Genomic DNA, 19,180 nt, shown 5'->3' with positions numbered 1-19,180 from the left:
GTGTTTCTAACTGTGATTGGTTGTGGCTTGAGGTATAAGAACAGTGATCAACGGTCCTACATAGCAGAACCGTATGATCACTATTCTTACTTAGGGGAGAATGACAGGTGGCTTTGTTTACACTAGCCGCCTGCCTTTCTCCCGCTGTAACGGACAATCGCAAGTGCCCGGCGGACATCGGGTCCACTGGGCACATGCGCGGGGGGGGTCCGTTAACGAGCGGGAGCGCGCCTCCGGCGGCACGCGCTCGCTCCCTAGAGCCTCACAGGCTAGCGACGTAGACCTACGTCTCTTTGCCTGTGAGGGGCTGACTGCCGACGTAAATAGTCGTTGGGCAGTCGGCAAGTGGTTAACACATGGGCATTAACAATATTTTTTTTTCTCAACCTACAATCACAACACACAGATCACATGTGCATTGACCTGCACTGCCTGGGTGCATTGGTCCTCCATTGAAAATAAATACCACTCTGCACTGTAGAGAAAGCAAATTGTTACCCCAGCTCTACTGCTAATGTGGAAGTCCATGAACTGTAATCCGCGCTCTAGCCAGGGCGATCAGGTCCCATTGGTAAGATTCTTGAATCAGGAAGGCTGGCAACACGGATGCTCTTGAATAACAGTACTTTATTTGTTACATGGGTACACAGGCACAAGCATGTAGCCTTTGCCTGTGTACCCATGTAACAAATAAAGTACTTTTATTAAAGAGCTTCTGAGTTGCCGGCCTTCCTGATTTAAGAATCTCACTCGGCAATGTGTGCAAGATGTTGTCAGTCATTGCAGAAAAGAGTGGTTAAATGAGCATTTTACTATGTCTTAACATAATAGTATGTATGTACCCTTACTGATTTGCAACTGCTTGCTTTAAGTTCATTTTTGCACAGCATTGCTTTGTCTTTGTTCATTGCATAAACCTTTTGAAGTTCCTTATTGTTTTAAAATATTAAATTGAATTTTGTTTTAAAATTGTACTAAATATTATTAAAAAAATATAAAAAGACAAATATTATGGTTGATATACATTTGATAACATATTTCAAAAAACTTTGTGATGCCTTATACTTACAACATAATCTAGAACATATGTAGCTTTGTTTTTGTGAGTATTGTCAGTACAGACTTTAAAATTACAATTTTATGAATTGCTGATACTGCAATAAGAATATTTCATTGGTTTATTTTTCCTAGTGTATTTTCTATAGCAGGGTGTAAAGGATGTAAACCTGATATATAAATAAACTAAAATAAATAAAATTCAGCATTCAAAAGAACACAGGAACATGAGAATTAATATTAGGAATTCTCATTTCCTAGAATTCCATTTTCTTGGTGCTTGTTCAACTTCTGATATGTTGTTCAAGGATGGAAGAGAGGAAGTTCAAAGAGAGGTTTAACAATCTGCTCTAAACATTTTACAGCAACACTAACATTTCCTCTAGAGTGGATCATTCCTGTATACATGCTAGACGTGTATGTTATATGAAAGATTACAAATAGTACATGCAACTATGTAGTAAATATAACTGCCCATTTTAATAATGCTATGCTGCTTCTTATAAAATGATTTGTATTCATTTCGGTAAAATCTCATGGTATACTACAAAAGAAGATAAGGTATTACAGCTTTCTTTATTAATTTACTATAATTTACTACAGGTACAACATTTTATTTTTTGTACTTTTGGATAGAGAAGGAGAGGTTTAAATGTTCTGCCTGTGCTCAGAATGGGAGATGTTGTGTCTTGGTCTTGGACACACAACAGGCTATGAGGGGCATTCCTTTCATAGACAGTTGTCACTAGTATATTTGTCCCCATTGAAAGATTTACCTCTTGCAGGGCAGCTGGTTGGCACGGTACCAGGAAACTAGCAGGGATTATGGTAGTAGTGGTGCCTGCTACAATAATTTATGGCTTCCACAAAGAACCGGCAGGTATGACACATGCATTACAATGGTCCAAGCTGGACACATATAACTATGCAAAAATATGCCCACCTAAACATCAGCTTTAAATAGTTAACCATAACTGACAACATTTTTTAGCAAAAATAGAATTATTGCACAAGTAATTACAATGTGAAAATCTCTGTAGTAGCTAATGTGTGACAAACACAAAATCATTTTTTTTACCACTAAATAGCATTATACTGCACTCTTCTTTTTTCCTTTTAAATCAATTAGACATATTTCTTCTCTACAAATGACTGATAACATTAGACTTTAGGTAGATAAGGGGGGGGGGGTTGTTCTGGTGCACTTTGTAGAAAGCAATTTCCTGCAAAAAGAACGTCTCCCCGCTTCACCATACCGAGAAAAATGTACTGCCTGTTTTTACAGCTCTATTGCAATGTGAATATGTAATAAATTCTTCACAGCAGAGCTGAACATTATGTATTGTGTGTGTGTGTGTATATATATATATATATATATATATATACTGTGTGTGTATGTATGTATGTATTTATGTATGTGGATGGATAGATAGATAGATAGATAGATAGATAGATAGATAGATAGATAGATAGATAGATAGATAGATAGATAGATAGATAGATAGATAGATAGATAGATAGATAGATAGATAGATAGATAGATAGATAGATAGATAGATAGATAGATAGATAGATAGATAGATAGATAGATAGATAGATAGATAGATTAGATAGATAGATTAGATATAGATAAATATACCATTGAAACTCTGCCCTCATGAACCTCATGTCCACTGAGACTCTATACACATGAACAATCCCATTCTTACAAAGGGACCCAAAAAGGATTACGGATGGGTTTATTTAAATTATCAGGGCAATATTCTCTTGCACACAGTAGACTTTGTATCAAATAATCCATACAGCACAAGGCACTGTTTCCTTTTTATTTATTTTTTTATTTTTATTTTTTAACAATGCAGTAACATACAGTGAGTTGGAAATGTCTGCATTTTCCCTAATGCCCTGCAACCCACATCAACATGGTTTCAGGGAACAACAGGGAATAACAGTTTTCTATGTGCCCCTAAGTTAAAGTGGTTATAAATCTTCACATATACCCAGTAAAGTGAACAGCCTCAGATATTTATCTGCAGCAGCACAGAGGAGGGGGTGGAGAGGCTGCAGTTACACTGTGTGAGAGCTGATTGGAGGAAACGAACACACCCCTTCACACAGCAGAAGAACTGTGTTATGGTACTGAAGAGAAAATGGTTCACTCCTACATCTTTGGTGGACATGCCCCAAAGTCTCTTTCTTAATGGACTTTTGCCTTCATATCTTTGGTGATTAAGATTTGAAGCAGATCCAGCCAGTGCTTTATTAAAGTTAAAATATGAGACTTGGCCTTTACACCATAGGCCCTTTATCATTCACTGTATCATCGCTGATAGGAGAACATATGCCACAGAGTGGAAGTAGACCTCCAGGAATTCACACTCTCCTTACTAAATCTAAATATTCAAAAACAATTTGAACTTATGTTTGCTGTTAAAAATCGACATAGAGGAGTTCTAAACACTAATTCATGGACATCTGGATCACATATTTGAAACAAAGAAACATGATTTAAGTACATTTACTCAGATTTTTTTTCCTTGGTTAAAGTGCACTTTGTTGTTTTTTTTTTTTTTTAGTCACACCGATTGATAGGTTAGGAGGAAACACTTCTTTGTACCATGTTTTAAAATGGGTTTGCTCCCAAAGCTTTGCTTAGCAATGCTAAAGTCTTTATTCTTCTGCCATTTTTTTTTTTTTTTTTTTTTTACTGCTGCCTATGTCTCAGCGATGTCCCACCCAATGTCCAGTAATAAATTCCCATACATATGCTGCAAAACATTGTCTCTTGACCTCAGGGTATTATAGTTTAAAACACAGCCTTAACATATCACATTTTTGCTTGCTGTGGTATCCACCTGAGCTGCCAAACCTAATAACATTTATAGCACATAATCCATTTAATAAAAAAAAAAACCTTGTAAGAGGGAATGGACTTCCAGACATCAAGGAAATTCTTACCAATTCTCTTATTGATCCATAACTTAAAGCTTAAATCTGGGCACAAAAATTTTGATTCAAATATGTTCTTAACCACTTTAGCCCCGGAGGATTTTCCTGCTAAACGACCAGGGGGTATTTTGCGATTCGGCACTGCGTGAATTTAACGGACAATTGCGCGGTCGTGCGACGCTGTACCTAAACGAATTTGACGTCCTTTTTTTCCCACAAACAGAGCTTTCTTTTGGTGGTATTTGATCACCTGTGCGCTTTTTACTTTTTGCGCTATAAACAAAAAAAGAGCGTAAATTTTGCAAAAATAACAATATTTTTCACATTTTTTTATATGAAATTCCCCCCCAAAAAATTGTAAAAATCAAAATTTTTTAACATTTTCGGCCAATTTGTTTTATGCTACATATGTTTGGTAAAAAAAATCGCAAATAGCGTATTTTGATTGGTTTGCGCAAAAGTTATCGCGTTTACTAACAAAGGGAAAGATTTTTGTCATTTTTGTTGGTTTTTTTTTAACGCGTAATGGCGGCGATCTGCGATTTTTTTTGCGGTACTGCGACATTGGGGCGGACAGATCGGACCCTTGACTGACATTTTTGACACTTTTGGGGTTACCAGTGACATTTCTACAGTAATAAGTGCTATATATATGCACTGTTACTGTAAAAATACACTGGTAGTGAAGGGGTTAACTTTATTTGGGAGGGAGGGGCTGTGTGTCCCTAGGGGCGTGCTTTCTACTGTGATTGGCTGTGGCTTGAGGTGTAAGGACACTGATCAACGGATCTACATAGTAGATCCGTGTGATCACTGTCTTTACACCGAGGAGAATGACAGGCAGCTTGTTTACACAAGCCGCCTGACTTTCTCCCGACCCCCCCGACGATCGCCGAGTGACCGGCGGACATCGGGTCCGCCAGTCACACGCGCGGGGGGGTCCGTGACCACGCGGGAGCGCGCCTCCGCGGGCGCGCGCTCGCTCCCCAGAGCCTCACAGGCTAGCGACGTAGACCTACGTCGCTCTGCCTGTGAGGGGCTGACTGCCGCAGTAAATATACTGTGAGCAGTCGGCAAGTGGTTAATGGACACAAAGAACAATGGTTGTGGTTTGCAAAAGTAGTGGAGACATCATCACTGTACTGCACATAGCCTGTGCAGGGAAGCAGAGCTGTGGGAGGCACCAAGCAAGTCCACCTACTATAGCTTGCATACAAAAACTACTGAGGAGGTGTAAACAATAGACATGTGCGGTTCGTTTCGTTCCCAATAAATATTCTGATTGATTTTTCGTTATTCGGATACAATTAAAAATGTATCGATCCAATACCAATCCTGAATACAAATTGAATGAATCAACCGAATTTAACGAAACGAAATAACTAGATTAATGAATCTAAACAAAACAAAACTAAACAAATTTTTTCGTCATGCACATGTCTATTAAACAAAGTGTAAACATCACCAGTCACCCTGTACAAGGACGGGAGCAGTAATGACTGGTCTTTATTACAGGAAAATGTTTTATACTGGATTATTACACAAATATGAAAGAAATATACAAGAACACAGAGATTCAAGAAATAATACACATGGTGCTTCTATTTCAACTGGAGTCACGTAAAGACATTACTCAGACATCAGTATTGTTATTTTTTTTTCTTTATATTTTTATTATTTTCCATTGATAGACAAAAATATCACATACAAAAATATTAATAAACAATAAGTTGTCCCTTTTATTCCCTTCCCAGCAAACCTACCACCACCCCACCCCCTACCTCCCTTCCCATATCATACTCCAAGTTAAATTAATTGAACTAAACATTTTAAATATCAACATAATCAGGTACTAGGCCGGGAATTTTTATGCATACTTTCCATATTCTTTCAAACTTTTTAGTATTTCCTCTTCTTTTGTAAGCCAATTTTTCTCTAATTATAGTATTTTTGACTTTCCTCAACCAATCTACTATATATGGTGGTTTTGATTTTGTCCATTTCTCTGTTATAGCTTTCCTAGCCTGATATAAATATCTTAAAACTGCTATTCGCTTTGCCCCATACCCCTCTCTCTATGAACTGTATGTGGAAGGTCCAACTTCATTTATAGATGTGGGCTTAGAATAAACAGTCAGCATAACACATTGTACACATAGACATTTAGCATGTTCAGAGGCATTATTTACATATTTGCGCTATGTAACATCTGCATTATGTTGGACAGCTTGATTAATTGAATTGTAGCACATTTAAATCTCATTCTGTGTCTGAACAGCGAACGCTTTCATGGAATGGTAGATGAACTTTCTTACGTAGGTTTTTGTAACTCTCATATTTCATTGTAAAACCCTTAACCCACAAATCCCATGCTCAAACACTTTGCTGATCTTTCCTCTAATCTAGGGTGTGAGTAATTATAGGATACCACATTTTTGAATTAGCCTTATGTGCACTTAATTAGTCCATTTAAATATACAGACATGGCTTGCAATGGAGAGGCCATCTGGATTAAAGAGAAATTCTTAATTGGAAGAAGCGCAACAATCTTTATACTGATCACAGAAGGAGCTTTGTCTGGTGCGGAACAAAAGAAGCGGCAAGGTACAGTTCTTTGCTGAAATCTGTCAGAGCTATCATACATATAAATTACAGCTGGAGGAAATGTATTGAATAGAGGGCATGTCTGGTTCACAATGTACATTGAGAAAGCTGTCAGCTAGCTTATACTCTCCACAGGTTTTTCTACAAAAGGCCTATGGGAAATAATAGACATTGGTGTGGTTTCAGGCTTTCTCTGCTGATATTCACATTATTAATATTATAATTTGATGACACGTAGATGACTGGATTTGAAAATATTGTCGGCTGCCAGTACAGAGACTTTGTTTTATGAATTCATTAAAAGAAAAAAAAAGGATGTTTATTTTACTCTAGGTATGTAAAATTCAGAGGTCATTAAAGACTGGGGATGCTTGTTAGCTACGGTATTGATATTCTTTATCTTGAGCTGAAGATGTGCATTCTGCTCCCCATCAATATTCTCAGCCATGTTTCCAGCCTTCCAGTACTTTATTAAACTACGAGAATTGTCTCTGTGAGAAGTCTCTTTTGTGCGCTCGTTTCAACTCATAAAGCTACTGATTGTTTTCTTGCAGTAATCTTTAGCACCGCTGCCTTCATAATCCGGACTGAATGTGAGCTGTCAGTGAAGTACGGGGCTATTAAACATGTTTTGCATCTAGCCTTCAGCTAAGAATACATAATAGCAAATAAATACAGTGAAAAGTACCTCTTATTAAAACACAGTTTTTTGTTTTAACTAAAGAAATGATAAAATCATCATAGAAAAGAAACTATAAATCTATAATAAAAAACGGAGGATCAGTCCATACCTATATGATGTCAGTCCACATATAGGGCTCAAGCACACTTCTCTCAAGCAGTGATGAGGACCATTGTAGGCCCTAATACCCAACAAGTGAAAAGGGCACAAAAAAGGTGGAGTGCTTCACCTTAGACAACACATTCTCTAGTGCCAGGGCCAGATTTCTGCAAAGCTAACACAGGCTATATCCTAGGAAGGCAAGCCTGCAAGAGGCAGCACACAGACAGTTCATAAACAGAATCCTATGGATAATGAAGGTTTCTAAATTGGCTCTTTGACCAGTACCCTAACTAAGTGGCTCTTATCAATCATTTGGTCTCTGCACATTTTGTACATTTTGTTGATGGAAGAATGTATATTGTACTTACAGTTATCCAACGCTCTGTACATGTAAAACTGGAGTTCTAGAGTAGGCTGACCATTTGTCTACTATGTTTCAATTCTAAGTGCACTGATGTGGGCAAACTGTCTCTTTCAGCTATTCTGTCCCCAGACTTAGTGTAACTTGTGGATATGACATCTCTCTGGTATATACTAAGATATCTAGTTGATTCTGGTATGAGGAGCACAGCGCAAGACAATTGGCCTATGGGAACAGAAAGTAAAAATCCAGCCCATGTACTGCTATCCCTGTGTTTACTGCTGTAGTCTATGACTCTTCGAAAACGTAGTAGGCTTAGATGTCTTGGGTGTTGGGATGATCATTCCAGGAACTAGCAAATATGAGCTAGTATATCAGCTAGAAACAAAAAAAAAAAAATGAATAGTTTGCTTCAGTACCTTAGGGTCCTTTCATGTGGGCTTTCTGCCCGGCGGATTTCATTTTGCCCAGCGGGGATTGGTCCGCTGATCCCCGCTGAGCAGGTGGATGACAAGTCCAACTCCGCTTACTTTGCAGAGACAGACCTGTCAGATCCCTGCTCTCTTCTACAGGAGATCGGATTAAAACAGACCGCCTGTCCATTTTCATCCGATCCTATCCAAACCGATCCTACAGACGGATAGAAAAAAGGGTTTCCAGCCATCTGGATTTCATGAACAGGATCGGATCGGATAGCAGCGCGTGTCAGGAGAGTTGTCACTGCTGAAATCCGACGTTCAATAGGGACGCATGATCCATCAGGTTTGCCTGAAAAACAAACTGGCAGACTGGATCAGAAAGCCCGTGTGAAAGGGGCCTAAGTCTTCTAATTCATAGAAAATTTGGTAACTGAAATCAAAACAACTTACAGGAAAACCTGGTAGTAGTTGGCATTTGAAAAGCATTTGAGGCCATTTAAAACTTCAATAACACGTCTTAGTTTAATTTTACTTCCATCTACAAAATAAAGTACTTTGGCATGCTTACATAAACTTACTTATAGTCATGTCTCAAAATCGTTCAGGCAGTACAACAGTTTTTAAAATGAGTATAAGAAAAATTAGTGCAGCGCTAAATTGAAAATTTGCAAATAGAATTGAAAATGAACATTGGGTGGGGCCTACAATGGTGACGTCATCACGTGATTCCTATCCGATTTGTCTGTGCTTGGTTTGAGCCCGGAGGGAAGCCCGCAGGAACGCTGCACGCGTCTGCTGTTTGTTTTTCTCATGTTTTATGCTGATATTAACTACAGGATCTTGTAAGTGCAATTATTTACTTTATTTAATAAACTGGTATTTGGATACTGCACTATGAAAGCGCTTTTTGATTTTTGACCAAGTTTCACCAAGTGGATTAAGTTTACGCGGTCTGAGGGAGACCCATTTCCCTGTGCCCGATTAGACCACCTATAACTCAGTGGTCATTGAACTGGTAAGCAGCTTATGGTATTCACTTTGGGTGTGGAGTAAGAACATCTTGGTCACCTTTTATCTACATTACTTACCTCCCTTCTCACCTGTGGTGGCTTTTCCATATGAATCAGTGATAAGGACTTGGTTATCTATCTGCTCCTATGGATATTTTTCTTCCGGCTTATTTATTTTACATGCATTTTAATATATATATATATTTTATATGGAAGGTATTTATTTGCCATTAATGCATTGTGTTCATTCATATTCATTTTCAATTCTATTTGCATTTTTGCACTTATTTTTCTTATACTGATTTGGAGTGTGTATCTTCTGTGCTGGAAGCTGCTCTTTACTCTAGAGCAGTGTTTCTTTGTTTTTGAGGTTTTAAAATTACTATTATTTTTCGACAAGTTTATAGACACGTATCTGCCAAGCAAGATATTAGGGGATACAAACTTTGCTTTATACCAGTGTTTTTCACTGTTCTGTAAATTTTTCCTCCACAATATGAAGTAGATTGCAGAGATTTAGAGGACAACTCACCTTGCAAAGCAAAAATAGGCCTCTTATAGTGGGCCTAAATTTAATAAGTAAAGATGTTCTATCTTATAGGGAACATCTACAAATGTTAAATGTGCAGAAAAACTGAGAGATTTTACTATTGGCTTGAATTCCCCCTAAAAATAGTATTGCACTTTATAACTCGTCATCTGTGGCATGAAACGGTCTAAAGCTGGCCATACACTATACGATAAATCTTTCAAAATCATTTTCGAAAAACGAACACGGCCGTGAGAGAAAACGATCGTGCCATCATGTAATGACCGATAAATCGTTCAATGGACATTTGTTTATTGTTAGTTTTTTCACATATACGTAGTGCAAACAGTTTCGACGTGAAACACAATAACCTTTTAATTTATCCTTCGTTCGGCAGAAAATTTCCAAACTTGTCCTTCGTTTTTTCGGCTCAAAAACGTCACCACCAATTACCAATTTGTGCCCATTACCTGGTCGAAAAAATGAAAGAACTGTCCAAATGACCGAATTTCGGCTGATTTTTCATATACTATATGGTCAGCATAAGGCACTGCTGTCAGTGACAGTTGGTCTCACATGATTTGGATTAAGGATGAGCACTACACTGCTCATTTTGCTGCATTCTCCTTGCTTCCCTGATTAATTAATTTTGTAATATGTTCTTTTCACACTTCTTCTGCTGCTTCTTGAATATTGTCCCAGAACTAATCAAATTACTTGTTATTGGGGGGCAGCTCTGACATAAGGAAGCAAAGTCCTGCCTCTACCAAGTTGGCTTCTTCCACACATTGACACAGCACAGAACAAGATAATGGGAAAATGGGGGGCTAGTTATTTGTCATCTGGTTGCTTACTTTTGGCACAGCTTCCAAAGTTAAGATTCTGTTTAAAGAGGAACTCCAGTCGTTTTTTATGTTTATTAAAAGTCAGCAGCTACAAAAAGTGTAGCGCTTGACTTTATTAAACACACTAAGCTGTCCCATGATCCAGCAATGTGCTCACCTGAACCATTGCTTCTCTTTCTTTTCTCTCCCCGGCGCCGGCCTTTTAACTGTGATCACCCAGCTGTGACAGGTGTGGGGGTGTGCTGGGCATGAGCGAGTTGGGCTGCACATAGTGAATAGTCCGGCAGTCTTCTGGAACCTGTGGCATGTCCCAGAAGACTACAGAGAGGGAGGGGGAGAGGAGAACTTGCGCATGAATCGCCTAGGCGATCTGAGCAGAAGTGAAAGCGGATACCTGTCAAAACAAGGTACCTGCTCACTCCAAATAAAATGTCATGCCAAGTATGGCAGGGGAAGGGGGGATGCTTAAAGTGGAACTTCCCCTTTTGAGTGGAGCTCTTCTTTAACAGATTCCCGACCACCCGCCGCACATTTACTGCGGCAGGTTGGCTCACCTGCGCGAACCAACGTAACCCTATGTCGGTCGCACACGTGGTGCTGGGGGGAAAGCACTCGCCGGCGGCGGCGTACTCCCGCCCCCACTAGGCAGCAGGGATGCCAATCCACGGGGTCGGCGGGGAAGGACAGTCTGCTGTTGTAAAGACAGTTGACCGTTCTGATATGGGATCACAGGTCTCTCTGGTCATTTTACCACCCCCCACCCCACAGTTAGAAAACACTCCCTTAGGCTCATACTTAACCCCTTGATCACCACTGTGTTAACCCCTTCCCTGCCAATGTCATTATTACAGTAACAGTCCATATTTTTACACTGATTACTGTAGTAATGTCACTGGTCCCCCCCAAAAGTGTCAAAAATGTCAGGGGTCAGATCTGTCCACCGCAATGTCGCAGTCCAGCTAAAAATCGCAGATCGCTGCCATTACCAGTAAAAATAAATAAATAAATAAAAATGACATAAATCTTTCCCCTAATTTGTAGATGCGATAACTTTTGCGCAAACCAATCAAAATACGCTTATAACATTTTTTCTTAACAAAAATATGTAGCAATATACATTGGCCTAAAAGGATGAAAAATTTAGATTTTTACTTTTTTTTTTTTGGGGAATGTTTTTTTAGCAGAATGTGAAAAATATATATATTTTTTCAGAATCGTCACTTTTTTTATTTATAGCGCAAAAAAATAAAAATCGCACAGGTGATCAAATACCACCAAAAGAAAGCTCTATTTGTGGGAAAAAAGGACATCAATTCTATTTCGGTACAGCGTCGCACGACCGTGCACTTGTCAGTTAAAGTATCGTAGTGCCGTATTGCAAAAAGTGGCCTGGCCATTAAGAGGGTAAAACCTTCCGGGGCTGATTTAGTTAAGCAAGCATGACCCATTAAAAAAGGACAAAAAGGACATCAATTTTATTTCGGTACAGCGTTGCACGACCGCGCAATTTTCCGTTAAAGTACCGCAGTGCCGAATCGCCAAGAATGGCCTGGTCATTAAGAAGGCAAATCCTTCTGGTCCAGAACTGGTTAAAGTCTATTTTTAGATAAGAGTGAGGAATGATTAGAACTGCTGTCCAGTTTTTATGGTTTTCTGTTTCCCCATCAGAGAGATTTCCCTTCAATTTCAGTGTCAATGGCACCCTGTCATGCCCTGACTCAGGGTGCCTCTAAGACAGAATGCAAATTTGAATCACCCAAGTGAGAACACAAACGATTTCACTAAAAAGATTATGCCAATCTATGATCAAGAAAATACATATTTTAAAGCATATTTCAACATCCCTGATTTTTTATTAAGTCCTTATTTAAAATACTACAACCATTGCAAAAGAAGGTGAATTCTTCACAATGGGGCATGGGCAGAAGCTGAATTGTACTCATCTTCAAGTCAAACAGGTTGGCAAGTTTGATTTAATTTTGACAGTTGAATTAATATTCACTGTTCCATTTATTAACTTAACAAAATGTTCGCGTTCCAACAAAATGCCAAACAGATTAGAAAATGCTAGAAAAAAAACAGGCTGGTATCCATTGATGAATGGGCTCATTAACACAAATGCATTGCTTGGTATAAGCTATGTTTAACTCAATATGCTCTATGCATATTGTCTATAAAAAATAGAAAAGTACACTAATAGCTATATAATTATCCATACTCCATCACTCAAAGCAGCAAGTATAGCAATTTTACTTGAGATTTTTCCTGTATTAGATATTTAAAAAAAAAAAAAAAGAGTAAAATATAAAGAGTATAGTTTTCCTAAATTATATTGTATTGTAACACAATATGTGTAACTTTTTTAAACAGACATATTATTTTTTATCGTTTGAAAAATGACCTAAAACCTCAAAGTGTCCCCAAAGTCAAAGCAGGTTTATTCTACTTTAGCAAGACCTAACCACTCACCAAGAAAAATAAAGCTTATTACAAAAACATTTATAAATTATACTGTATTTGTTAAATCCAAGTGTTGATTTATGAAATGTAATAAGTTGTGGGCAAACCTAAAGAAAACTTAATACAATATTTATCATTACTATCCTTAGCATATTTTTTTTTTTTTTTTACTGCCTCACTTTTTAGAGGATATGGAACTAAAATAGCTAATTTAGTATAAGGTGCAATGTATTGCATGTAACTTTGCAACAGCTCCATTGAGATGCAGCATAATTAAGCTTTTTTTGATCTTTTGCCTATATATCTCAATTTTCTTTCCTTTTTGCTGTTGACTACTGATATGTCACCCAGATGAAATCAGCATAAGAGCATTGGATCTTAAATGATTTTGGTACTTTCTTTTAAAGTTCAGGTATCTTTTCTGCCTATTCCACTGAATAAAAATAACATCCTCTTTACTTTAGATGTACACTTACCTAAACCCCCTGGTTGCAACCAGTACAAACTTCACATTTTGTGACATTATGTTCCTTTTCGCTGACTGATAGGAAAGGGTAAATATAGACTTAGGCTGCTCCCATCACTCTCCACTCATACAGTTGTGGTTGGAGGTCTTTAATGGTAGTAGTTTAAAAGCATTTTTATGTTAGTTAAACCTTTGTATATGTTAAAGTGTCAAGTCAAAAACTTTATAGAATGGGAAAGAATTTGAACTCCAGTTGGGATTTACTGCTGTCTATGGCTCCATTCCATGGATTTACCCACACTACCTGTGCTGCTGACAACAATTTTCCTAGACAGAAAGTGAGAGAACATATTTAACCACTTGAAGACCGGGTCTTTTTCTGACATTTGCTGTTTACAAATAAAAATCTGTATTTTTTACTAGAACATTACTTAAAACCCCCAAACATTTTATATATATATATATATGTATATATATATATATATATATTTTTTTTTTTTTTAATTTAACATCAAGATCATGACGTACATTCCCATTTCGGTGGTTAGCAACAGGTATACAAACACAGAAATGAACACAGAGGTTCAGGCCTTCATCTACTTTACTAAAGAAAAAGCGGAAAATTTCCTATCAAATACTTACTGTAATTTTCCTTTCATCATGGACTCCATGGGAGCATACGTATGAGGTTAGCCCCGCCTCCACTCCTCCCCTATAGGACCCCACTCCCATAAATCTTTGCTCTGACCCAGAGGCCACGTTCAGTAACTAGCCTACTCATGACTCTTGGAGGGAACTTCTGCTTCCATGGAGTCTATCAGGAAAGGAAAATTATGGTAATTATTTGATAGGAAATTTTCCACTTTCCTGACAGACTCCATGGCAGCATACGTATGGGAAATAACTACCCATACACACCCGGGTGGGCAATTGCAGAACAAAAGAAAAGGGTTTAATTGATACTGTCAACCAACAGGATTTGTAAACAAAAAATGAACAGAAGATAAAGAGGACGGCTCAATAATGAGCCATAAATGTATTGATCGGGGACCACAAGGCCGCCCTTTAGATTACATTGGGAACCACATGCTGCAAAGCTGCCCAGGATGTGAACACACTCCTGGTTGAGTGAGCAGTCATCATCCCCAAGGAGCCAAGCCCTTGGCCCTTTGAGCCTGTCTGATAGCCCAGACAATCCCTGCCACAATCGTCCTAGATGAGGTATGTTTCCCTTTGTCCTTTCCAGCAAAAAGAATGAACAGGCATTCTGAAGCCTGAAGGAAGCTGTAGCTTGTAGATATAACTTCACAATGTTCACAGATTCCTAGAACCAAAAGAAGGCACTGCTGAGTGTCAAATTCAGGATTCCCTGTTTACTAGACATGTACTTTAACCAACTAAGCCACAGCGCGACCACTTCCACGTCTAAAGGACGCAAGTTAGTATTCCAAAGGTTGGCAGAACAATTCCTTGGTTCCCATGAAAGACTGATGTACCCTTGGGAATTGAGTCAAGCATAGGTAAAAGCACCGCTCAAACTGGAAGAACATTAAGAAAAGGTCTCCATGACCAGTGAATTAATCTCTGAGGCTTTTTATGCAGACGTGATAGCCAGGAGAAAGGCGAACATGACAGAGAGGCCTTTAATGGAGACAGCTCTGGAACACTCTGCTACAATTCCTGAGAGGGAGTTCAGAACAAGAGGGAGATTCCATTTGGACAACCTCCACTTACTCTGAGGTCTCAACCTAGTTGCTCCTGGACAGGAAAAGATGCCTTGACCCGGAAACACCTATGAAGGCCGATAAAGCTAACACTTCAACTCTGAAGGAGCTGATCAATAGAGCCAGATCTAAATCTGACTGGAGGAAGCCAAGAATATTTAGAACTTCAGTAGCAGATGTATTGCAGAGACTTTGACCACATTCTCCCATAAACTTTGTTTGTGTCCACTCTGCTAGCATTCAAGAGAGAGAGAGATGACTCTAGGGGAGCAGTCGAGGACCTCCAATTTCAAGAACCAGACTGTTAGACGTAACCGTGCTGGACATGGATGTAGAAATTTACCCAGTGACAGAAGGTCTGGCCTGATGAGAAGGGGCACTGGGTCCCAGTAGCTGAACAGTGATAGCAAGGGGAACAATGGGCTAATTGGCCAATAAGGCATCACCGCCATTACCTCCACAACTTCTGTTCAGGATTTTCAGAATGACCAGGACTTTAAGAAACACACAGGACCCGCTGCAGTTCCAATGATCCTTTAGGCCATCGGTGCTGAAAAACCTTCACATGTAGAGATCATTCCATGTTGTCCGATTGGGCTCTGGAAAGAAAGTCTGTTAGAATCTTCTGGACTCCGGGGAAATAAGCCTCTAAGATGTAGGCTCGATTCTTCTGAGCCCAAGACATTATTGGCTCCACTTCCTCTAATAGAGAACAGGCTGTGGACAGGCTGTGAGTCCCCCCTTGTCTTTTAATGTAGGGGGCCACCGAAGTTGAGAATAGCACTGATGCTCCCTTCGTTATATGGTGAAAGGCCTGTAGGGTGCAGAAGGCAGCCCATAGTTTCAGAATGTTCAACACAATCTTGTGAAATTGACAGCCCTGCCTGCCTTGAACTATCCCCGACAGGCAGCAAGCCCCCCATCCCACATTGGTGGTTTCAAACATGATTGTGAACCAGGAAATGGGGCAATGGAATGGCAAATGAGCCAGTTTCTCCATTCCAGCAACCAGGGAGACTCACTCTCATGACTGAGCTTATGTAGATGACCTGAATTCTGCTTCCTGGCTCCCACTGCTGGAGAAACACCTTCTGGAGAATGCATTCTCCAGAGCATCCACTTGACCATCGGATCTGTAGACACCATAGTGTCGATCATTTAGCACTGAAAGGGGCGCAGGTGGGAAGAAGACAGGGCCTGGAGTATTCTGTTACAGAACATTGGGATCCAGAGACAAAGCAATGGTCCTCTTGATTTTATTGAACTGAGCCCCAAGTCACACAAGAGACAGAGTGGGCTCCAGGTGTCTCTTATCCAGAATCAGCCATCAACTGAATTTTGAGGAGCAGCTGCCCTTTCTTTTGGTACAGTAGGAGAAGAATACCCAAGTAACTATGCAGGTGTATGCTTCTTGCTTTGATAAAAACCTAAACAACCAAAATGATCCTTAAAACACACAGGGTGATGTTGAAAGCCTGAAGACAAGCAAGCTGGAGATGGTCTTGACCTACGGTGAACCAAAGGAACTTGCAGAAGTCTTCTACAATGGGCACATGAAAGTAAGCATCTTTAGGTCTATTGGAAATGAGCCAGTTAACTGGTTAGACCCCCTATGAATCAGGGAAAATGTTTCCATCTTGAACTTCTCCTTTTGATAAAAATTGGTTTAGGCACACAATGTCTAAAATCGGCCTCTGCAATCCGCTCCTCTTCATAACCATAAAGAGAGGCAAGTACTTGCCCTGAAATTTCGCATCCTGGGACTGGCACAGCAGAACTTTGCGACACCAGTGACTTTATGTAATACAAGAGTATATGCTTCATTTTACCTCAGAGTGAGGCAAAATACGTGGAATTGAGTCCGAGATGAGGAGGATTTCTGAAGGACTAAGCGTGTCCTGAAAAGACCACTTTGACATTCCAATAGTCTGAGGCTCAAACTCAGTAGCTTCTTGGATATCGGAAGTCAAGCTTTTAGCATACTTCTGAGTGGATATCTGGCCACTTCACTAGCTCTTCCTAAAATCCGGACCTGGTCTGTAAAAAAAAAAAAATACGACCCTCACACGCTCTGAACTTTGTCCTGAGGCAAGACCCAACTTGCCAACTGTGGCCCTGGTTAAGGTGCTGGCCAGCTTGCCAAAAGATGAAGCTCCCTCAAAGAACTGATGGGAGCAAAACCCACGGCAGATGATGTCAATTGGAGCCTCACCATATAAACTAACACCAGCTCTGGCTCCTGAACTACTGAGTTTTCTGAAAACGCTCTTAAATACTGCGTCCGCATTCTCTTTCTATGTTTTCATCACTTTAAACATAACCACAAGAGCCCAGGTCGACTTTCACGCCATTTACTGCATCTTCCAAGGAAGAGCAACATGCTTGCTTCCCTCATTAAGGCCTAAACAACTAGAGAGGGAGGCTGGAAGACACTAGAGCCAGGGAAGAAAAACAGACAAACACACAGAACTGCTGCCATGGAATATGCAAAATTAAAGTATGCATCATCTCACACAGCATCCCCCACGACCATGCCTGGATCCAGAAGACGCTGCTGCACAGGCCCAGGGCATTTATGGCCACCTGCTAATAGGAAGGTTCTTAGGCCAAACTGACACTTTGCCTGCCAATGGCCAAGCTTAAGCTCTTCATGGCACCGCATCCATTGCCCTTCTCCACCCAGCTAATAGCTGGGGATTGCTGGAGACTCCACATGGCACCGAATCCATTGCCCTTTTCCACCACGCTAATAGCTGTGGACTCCTTGGAACTCCACTTGGCACCGAATCCATTGCCCGTCGCCACCCCGCTAATAGCTGGGGACTGCCAAAGAATCCACATGTCTTCTGGGGCTCAGCTTGTCGAACAACCAGGCCTCGATTGTGGACACTTCATCCAAGGCAAGACTTCAACCATTCTGGTCCTTAGGAGGAGGCCAAAAAAGGAATGCAGCCTCTGGTTCAGAGCAAAGATTTATTGGGGTTGGGTCCTATTGGGGAGAAGTGGAGGCAGGGTTAACCCCATAAGTATGCTCCATGGCTCCATGAATCCATGGCTTCTGTCAGGAAAGCATTTTTTTCTGTCTGTATTGCTGTTGGAGATTTTCCCTCATTACCTGTCACTGGTAAATTTTTCTATTAGAGCACCAGAAAACAGTAGGGACCTGATAGGGGGATCTAATCCTTTCCCACTCTAACAAAAAATCTATCCAAATTTGGTTGGACATACAATTTAATGATAACCATATCTGTGTTCCATAAGCGTATTCATCTATGACTTATTTACACAAATATAAAAAGGTATAAAATATGTGTATAAGTAAGTTTTTGTATTTTGTTTGTATTGCAGCATGTCGTCCAGGATTTTTCAAGTCTTCCCCTCAAAGTCAGTCATGCAGCAAGTGTCCACCCCACAGTTATGCTCATCAGGAAGCATCGACGTCTTGTATCTGTGAGGATCGCTACTATAGGAGGGAGTCTGACCCACATACAATGGCTTGTACAAGTAAGACTGCAATATTCCTGCATCAAACATAACCATTGTTTCTAAAATAATCAACTGTGCCTTGTGAGCTGCTATGATATTTTAGGTGCTCATCCAACCAATAGAAATATGTTATGCAAATGAAAAGCTGCTACTACCCAGTCACATTCCCATATATGTGCATTTATCAAAAAAACTATGTTTGTGTAGTCCAGCACTTTTCTTTATGCACACTTCACATACAACAAACCATTAACCAAAACCCAATCAAAAATAAAATTGTATTTTATTTGGAGCACATATTTCTGATATATGATTATTTCACACATGATTGACTTTTGGTTTGTATTATGTGAAGTGCACATATAGAAAAGAGCCTCAATATACAAACATAACCATTATTTCTGTTATTTACAACAAAAATGAAAAAGAAAAATATGCAATATTAAATATATAATTCCTGTCAAATGGCAAGTCTTCACATATGTGT

The 19,180-nt window shown here is 39.6% G+C and overlaps 1 protein-coding gene across 3 annotated transcripts in view; it reads left to right on the top strand.

Annotated features, from left to right (window-relative positions):
• The window catches only part of EPHA5 (EPH receptor A5), a 496,762-nt gene that overhangs the window by 312,488 nt on the left and 165,094 nt on the right, over window positions 1-19,180 (top strand). For all 3 annotated transcript variants that reach the window (XM_082259443.1, XM_082259442.1, XM_082259444.1), the window contains one exon: window positions 18,556-18,711. In XM_082259443.1, the coding sequence (XP_082115569.1) occupies window positions 18,556-18,711 (156 nt within the window). The remainder of the gene's footprint in view (window positions 1-18,555; window positions 18,712-19,180) is intronic.

This window comes from Pelophylax lessonae, assembly GCF_965119305.1.
Source record: "Pelophylax lessonae genome assembly, chromosome: 1".
NCBI lineage: Eukaryota > Metazoa > Chordata > Amphibia > Anura > Ranidae > Pelophylax > Pelophylax lessonae.
Note: the sequence above shows the minus strand (reverse complement) of the source record. Positions and strands in the feature narration are given on the sequence as shown.